This window comes from Tinamus guttatus, unplaced genomic scaffold, assembly GCF_059628265.1.
Source record: "Tinamus guttatus ecotype Peru unplaced genomic scaffold, ASM5962826v1 Tinamus_guttatus_pri_ptg000716l, whole genome shotgun sequence".
Taxonomy (NCBI): Eukaryota; Metazoa; Chordata; class Aves; order Tinamiformes; family Tinamidae; genus Tinamus; species Tinamus guttatus.
This window is the reverse complement of record NW_028289250.1, coordinates 2,958,800-2,966,897: the sequence shown is the minus strand read 5'-3', so window position 1 is coordinate 2,966,897 and position 8,098 is coordinate 2,958,800. Positions and strand designations below refer to the sequence as shown.

At 36.2% G+C, this 8,098-nt stretch overlaps 1 protein-coding gene across 1 annotated transcript in view; it reads left to right on the top strand.

Moving 5' to 3' along the window:
• Positions 1-5,564: 5,564 nt before the first annotated feature.
• ADGB (androglobin) overlaps positions 5,565-8,098 on the top strand; it is a 79,257-nt gene continuing 76,723 nt past the window's right edge. Inside the window, 2 exon segments of the mRNA XM_088537071.1 lie at positions 5,565-5,714; positions 7,128-7,220. Of these exon segments, the coding sequence (XP_088393197.1) occupies positions 5,565-5,714; positions 7,128-7,220 (243 nt within the window).

Sequence of the window (8,098 nt, the reverse complement as noted above, 5' to 3'; positions counted from 1 at the left end):
GGTAGGTTTTCACTGATGATGTCACTTTTATTTTTTAAACACAACTTGCAGTTTCAGGGATAAAACTGTCAAAAATATTTTGCCTTCTATCTAATACTGTTTTTCTGCTAGTAGATGGTATTTGTTATGATATGTCTGCACTGACTAAATGCTGAATAGAATTATCACCAGTATAGAAAAAAAACCTTTTAAAAATCATTTGTAAGAATAAACCTTGAGAGTTATGAATACGTACTACAAAGAATTAAAATATTTTGATTTTTCTCTCGTACAGGTGCCATTTTTGCAGAAGCACTTTGAGACAAACATGTACAAAAATCTGGAATATATATTCTGATCACCTTTAAATTGCTGTGCTAGTTTTGTAGTGAGATTAGACTCCCCCACAGGGATTGCTTCCAGTAGTCAACATAGTACATCTGAGCCATGGAAGATTGACTGCGATTTTTGGTGGAATATTGCAATGCTGGAATGTGATTTCAGAGCCATACACAAAAGGCAGGGGAATTCCTTCAGAATTGCTAACCCGGGCTTTACGGAATTGTCTCGATAGGATGCTCCGTGTGGCCCCTCTTCATTACTCTTCTAATTAGGCAGCGATTCCCTCCGGGAGCTGAGCAGTTGCTGGAGAGCACAGTCAGGCCGAGGAGCTCAAGGCTACTGCTGTCCTTATAGCTTTTCTTAATTGCACCATTAGAGGATACTGAGCGTCTGATCTTTCCCAGGTTTCGGCAGCTAAAGTGAATCACTGGAATTATGTCTTTGTCAGCACTGAAAGAGATTTTGGCTACTAACAGTGATAATGAGTTAAAATGCTTTTAAAATGAATTTGATGAAAGTCTATGCCATCAGCCCTAATCTTCTGAATTAAACTTCAGCTGTTGGCATCTGCCAGCATGAAGATAAAACTGAATTATGGTTTGGGTTATTGGAGAATAAAGAGTTTAGTTTATTGTTTGTTCCCACAGGGCTCATAGTGAGGAGTTAATGATCAGTACCAAGAGACCAAGAGGTTTAAGTACCAAGTACCAAGTACTTAAGTACCAAGAGGTTTAAGGATAACTGTGGCACAGGCAGGGGTCATCAGTGCACGGGGAAAGGCCAGGGTAGTGGCAGAGCTCTTATCAGAGAGAGCGGGAGCTAAGAGCAGTATTTACTGGTGATGAATCCTTCAGCACCTGCAGAGTCAGCTTGGAGCTTGGGCTGTTGAGGAGAAGTGATTCATGCTCAGCCTTGTGCCTGATTGCAATCAATAGCAGGTTGCTGTTCTGCTGCTGCATACTTTTGCATGTTTTTCATTCTCCAAAATGTGCTTGAAGGAAACACATATTTTATTCCACATTTAGAGTTAGTGAAGAATACATCTGTAGTCAGTAACTATAGCTCAGCTGCTGAGCTCATAAACCCACTGAAAACTTTGGTTTCAAATGTGCATCTCAAATAGGGATCACAGCACTATGTCCTAAGAATGTGAAGACAGCATTAAAATCTTTCTACTACTCTTTTGTGATGATATAGTCTAAAGCAGATCTTAAATGCAAAAATGTAAGGAAAAGGTTTAATAGAATAAAGCAATGAAGGTCTAGGGAAGATAAACGCTAAGCAGACTTTTGCAAAAAGAGCTGCAGAAGAGAATCATCTTTGCGACCTGTGTCACAGTGAATGACAGGGATTTCAGAAGGAAAAAAAAATGGATATGGCCATATGCAAATCTGCGATCAGAAACCCTGAAGGAAAGTCATGGCTATTGTGGAATCCCTGAGGAATTCATCTGTTTCAAATATTCCCAGTCAAAATTACTGGGAGAACAAGTCCAAGACTTGCTCATCTCAATAAATGTCAAAGGAGTCTGGAGTTTTGGGAGCTGAATTCCCAGGGAATTCTCTGTTTCCCAAGGAATTCTTCAATTTCTCTAGCAAATTCAAGGTCGCTCAAAAGGTGAAGTTCCAGGTAATACCCTGTTTTCTCCGATTGTGTTTGTCTGTCCTTCCTGTCCTTATTTCCCCTCCTGGCACTATATGAACACGCTGTGGAAGGCAGTGTGCCAGCCTGCCTATAGAATCTGCTCAGAGATGAATTAGTGCCAACTCATAGTCTTTTTCCAACTTGGAAACTCACTCTTGTTTCTCCTTTATGGTTTAGCACAGGATTAAAAAGAAGTTTGCTGATGAAGTGGTGTTTAAACCATTGTTGTATAATGAAGTCTTGTAGCTTGGGCATAAAATACCAAGAACCGTTTAGCCTTGTCAAATTTCAATTTTCATTGAATTACATTACTTGATTCCTGTAATAGAGGAGCTTCCTAATACTAAATTTAAATACAGTATTTAAGTTATGCTGTCCTTATTCACATGTTTATATTTGAAATTAATTTGCATATTTCTAAAAATATCATAAAACCTTTTTGAATCATTCTCTTTGAAAACCAGTGTTATTGGACTCGCACAACTTAGCATAGACATTTCAGTTGCAGGTAGGATTGTTTCCATCTCTTCCACACTGCTGTCAATGTTGAGGATGTTCTATAATGTCACCGTGTACTGGAATATACTTTTTTATATGTAGGGTACGGCGGTCGGAAGATCTCGCGCTGAGCGGAAAGAATAGGGGAAAGAATAAGGGAAATGGGCACGTGCCCGTATAAGGCGATGTTAACGCTATGGGCTACGGGGCGTGCCTCCACACACAGGTGCCCTATATAAGTTTGGGTGTCACAGGTGCCCTATATAAGTTTGGATGTGTCTGTAATAAGTGTCAAGTGCTGTATCTACCATAGTGGTGTGTGTGCTCATTTGGCCCGGGTTCCTGGGTGGTGGAACCCGTGCCCGCTCGATGCACCGAGACAACTGAAGCCGAGAGGCAGCATTTATACTAGTATGACTTGCTAGGTAAGTCCTTTGTTGATTTCATTTCCCTCTTTTTTATACAATAAAATAAATAAATAAGGAAATATGCGAGTGTGTTTGTTTATTCTCCCAAGGCATATGAATTTGCATTAGGAAATTTTGCTTTTCAGGTTTAAACCAGACTATTTCTTAGAATTTATATATTTTTTTTTTATGTAGCAGAAAACTTGTAGGAGTACTAAATACAGACCAGAACTGTAATAAAACAAGACTTGAATTTTATCACTGGAGGATATTGGTTAAAGTTTTTTCTTCCATCCCAATGTGACTGTGTTTTTATTTAATGCCCTTTAATGATGGACTCTAAACTTTGCCTTTATTTTCAGTTGTCTTCCGGAATGGTTTCTGAACATCTCTTTTATTATTGAACGAATCTTTCATGCTTTTCCATAAATACTTAAAAGACCAAGTGAATCCACTTAGAAGGAGGGGAGGAAAGAAGACATAAAACAATTAGAAGCAGCCTTTGAATGTTTATTTAAAAATGCTTCATACTTCACCTGAAATGAGCAAATTGAGGAAAAAGTAGGAATTTGTCCTTTTTTGTTATCATAAGTATGTGTAAGAGGTTACCAGACGTTATATTTTAATCAATGTTCAGAAAGGCAGAGGTTCAAAATGTCTTGAGAATAATGAAATCATTGCTACAACTCATGCTCAGTCCTTCGTTGCTCTTCATATATGCAATTAATGCGGACACAGCAGATTCTTTGAAATAACTGTAACTGTTGTAGACCTACTGAGTAATCCAAAAAATTCCAATAAATACTTTTAGATATCCACTTGCTTCTTGAGTGTTGTTGAATATATTTGAAACTCTCCAAGAAAACGCTTTAGACGAAATCTTCAGATTACTGAAAGATCAAGATCAGACGTTATAGAGAGAGGCTGGAGGTTGATTACACTCGACTGAGTCGACGAAGATGGTAAAGAAAAGCAAAATATCACTCCAGAGAGTACATCCTTCTACTTTTTTCAGAATGGAAGGAGCAATACTTTTTATTTACCCTACAGAAGGCACAGATGATATCGAATTTTCACAGCTTTCTTACTGTAAGAGTTATTGGTAGTGCAGATGAAAGTAGCTATCAACTAAACAGTAAGGATTTTTTTTTCCCATCTGTTTGTCCTTAGCATTGCTAGTTACAAGATATTAATGAATAACAGAATAATTTTAATATACGCAGGCCTTGGAAGGTCATCTACTCCAACCACTTTGCTCAAAATAGGAAGAGCTTAAATAAGGTTACATAGGGCCTTCTCCATTTAAGTTTGTGCTTTCGCCACAGCCCCTTTCAGAAAACTGTTTCAGTGCTTGCCACCATCACAGTATGCATTTTTTTCCTATATTCCAGCTTGTGTCTGTTGCTGCTTGTCCTGCCACCGACCAGCCCGGCACTGTCTTCTCGATAGTGATAGCTGAAGCCAGCAATCATATCCTACCTTTACAATTATTATGACTGGACAAATTCAGCTGTCTAAAGCCTCTCCTCATATCTCACGTGCTCCAGCTCCCACCATCTTCTTCCCCTCCTCTAGACTTGCTCCGATATGTCCATTGCTGCCTTGTACTGAGGATCCCCAGATGGGACACGGTGCTCCAAATGTGGTTTTACAAGTGCTGAATATAAATAATTATGTTTTGTGCACTCACCAAAATGTTGGGAAGAACCTATACTTCTGCAACATAAATGTGATCATGCCTTTATGTATTATCATTATCATTTTCTTTTTATTTTTTTTTAAATGAGCAGCAGTAGAATTCCTTAAAAGATATCCTTGAGATCTGGAAGATAACAGGGTCTTGGTCTATGATTACAAAGCTATTTTTGCAACCATATGCCCAAAACTGTAACAATCTTTTTAAAACTAAAAGATTAATTTCTTCATTCACTGATAACTTCAGGGGACCAATTTGAAAGGACAGATTCCTATTTTTGATATTTGATAACAGTCATTTAACTCTTGCCTGTATATTGCATATGGTGGCATGTGGATACTTATCCTGTCTAAAAAGTGCACCAATTATAATACTAAGGAAAAGGTGTGGTATATAAGAAAAGGAAAGAGAGAGTTACAAAATCCTTAGCTTTTGTATATAATAAAATAGAAATATTATGTAAATTATATTAAGGTTCCCATCTCTCTCTGATATTACATTTCTGTTACCATATATATGGATTCTAGGACACTGATGAGTATCAAAGAGGGAATTCTAACCTGAGGCCTTTTTTTTTTTTTTTTTTTTTTTTTTTTTGACTAGCTGAAGTAGACATATTTTTTATGCAGTAAGATTTATTTAAACCTTTTTGCTCAGTTTTGGGTGCCAAGTTGCTTTTCAGGGCTGAAATCTGCAGTTTGCTGTGGGTTTGGGAGAATTTGATTAAGATATAACCTGCACATATTGTATCTGCTCCCAGATTGCATCATTAAAGGGATGGAGCTGTTGTATTCTCAATCTAGCTGACACCTTATAATACTGCCTAACAATTCTATAGGTTAGCTTATTTTAGTGATAAAAAGTTATTGACATTATTAATGGTATTTAAAAAAAATACATTAAAAACATGAATAGTTTATGAACTAAAAAATCTTTCTATTCCACTTGCTTATCTAGTGTTCATTTTTATTCATGCCTCTGTTTGTCCCAGGAGGACTATGTCTTTCCAAATAGGTTCAAGTGGTGAGTCAAAGAAAGCAAAAGTTCCCATTTGGCCAGAATGGAATGAAGCAGAAATCAATGCAGAAAAATGGGATGCAGGAAAAACTGGAAAAGAGAAGGAGAAATCTCGAAAAAGTCCTATTTTAGTAAGTAGTATGTGATACAAATTAGTTAATTTTATGTAATTTTGGAACTTGTCTTTAATATGATTATTTTGAAGTGGCAACAAAGTTATTTGTTGCTGATTAATAGTAATTTTCAAGCATATATTTTCAATAAGTGTTTTCCTACTATCCTAGGTTAATTAACTAAAAATATTCTGTTGTTTATTTGTTGCTTCTTAAATGAACACTTCAATATGTGTGTGCTATTAAAACATTAATGGTTAGAAAGAGGGAATGTCCTAACCTATTTCATATCATAAATAAAACTGGGGATGTCAGAACAAAATGAACTGTTGCAGTTGAATAGAGCAGTCTTTCCTTTGAGCACTACAGCTTCTGCGGACTCAAAGGGCTGAATGCATCCATCTTTGCAGTGCTTTTTTATGGGAAGAGCAGCAGGTTGAAGTCTTTCCCACAACTGAGTTTGGGGCATGTGAAATACAGGTTGACGTTCTAATGCAGAGAGTGGGTTGAGGGGATACAATTGTTTTGCCAAGTGCAGTTGCCTACCAGATGCAGAGAAATTTGTAAGTCTTTCTAACTTTTGCATTAATTTTAAATCTCCTCGGAATTTCTACTTCTCATTTAAATTGATTCTCATTAAAGAATGTATATGTGTTTTATGCAGCATAGTAGAAACATTCTTGAAACATTTCTTAAACTCTTAATTATTAAGTAGTATTCTAAATCCATCTTCTACCATGCTCATTCTTCTATTTTAAATGTAAATTCTACCTTGTTTTTATACTTGTTTCATATGTACTATTGTGTGTTATGTGTATCTTAGCATGCATATTTAAATATGTAGATCGTTTTTCTTATCCCAAACTTGTAGCCTGTTTGGGCCAAAGAACTCCTCTGACTGAATTACAGCTTCATGGCTGAATGCTGCATTAGCTTGCCAGATAAATAATGTTCCTTTGTGTTTTTCTTCTGATCCATAACTACACCTGGTATCTTTGGGCTGTACTCTAAACGTTAATAAAATGCTAATTTTGTTAGGTCTCCCAGACATTATTGTAACAGATACAGTGTAAAAATATTTAGCATAAGAGCATTATGACCTGTTTATCAGGTCATTCAGTTCTTTAGCTACCAAGCTATATGACACATTGCTCTCTTTACATGTATAAAGGAGTTCGTAAAGGTGTTGGTCATACTAAATGTGACTACAGATCTAAAGAATTTTCTAAAATGGTTGATTTTGATCCAAGCAGCTAGCCAGAATTCACTGTTTAATTCAGAGTTACAGATTTGTTAGTTCATTTTTGTGCTATTTTTATTCCTCTTAAGTGAATTATTATATAATGTTTCAAATTTTCAAATCTTGTGGATGATCCATTATTATAAGTAATTTTAAAAAGTTCAATTTTTGTGTATGCATATTTTGTGTAGCCTGTCTTTGAGGATCCTGAAGGGAAAATAGAATTGCCATTGTCCTTAAAAGTGAATTCATGGAAACGTCCCAGTGAGTTTTTAACAAATAAGGTAAGAAGCAAGCAAGGTCAGAATGAAAAGATGCACATTACCTGGCTATGTCACAATTAGAGAATTATTTCAAGAGGCAAAGCTATTTGTATGTTTTTAAGTCTACATGCCCATAGTAGCATATCCTTTTAGCTCTGTTCAGCTTTTTTTTCCACTTGAATTTATAAGGCACCTGCACAGAGAGATGCCCTCCTGTTTTCCTTTGTGTTCCTGTTTTCACTGTTTTCTTACTTCTAAAATCAGTTTTATGGCAAAACAAATGTAAGTGACAGAGCCCGAAACAGATTTGTTTATTCCAGTTGAGGCATCCTTTCAGCAGATCTCTGAAGTAAATATCTGTCCTGAAACCATGAATTACCTTTACTAAAAGTACAGTACTTTTTTACCCCTCACACTTCAAGTATTTTATTTCTCCTACCTTCCTGCAGAACATTTCCACATCTATGACAGTGCTTGTCTGGAACATTTTATATTTGTACATTTCTTAACATTTTATAATTGTACCAAGCTCTTATTCAATTGATTTCTAACATAAATTACATAGAATATAATCTGTCTACCATATGAACTCTTGGAGTGCTCTGCATCTCTGCTGTTTATCTGGAGTTTTAAAGCATTTTTGCTTCAGATGAAATGCCAAAGTTTTAAAGCACTCTGACCACCCTTCCAATTTTACCAGTCCTGTCAGTTTTACTTTTGTCAGCCTGTCAGTTTCATTTTTTATTAAATATACACTAAGCGGCTCCAAGTTTAATTTTTAATGGGGGAAAGAGAGGGAGAGAATCGGGAGACTATTTGACAAGACTGAAAGATTGAATGAGAAATGCTGCCAAAATATGTAGACTGAATAGAAATACCAGAAAGATGAAGGCAAGAGA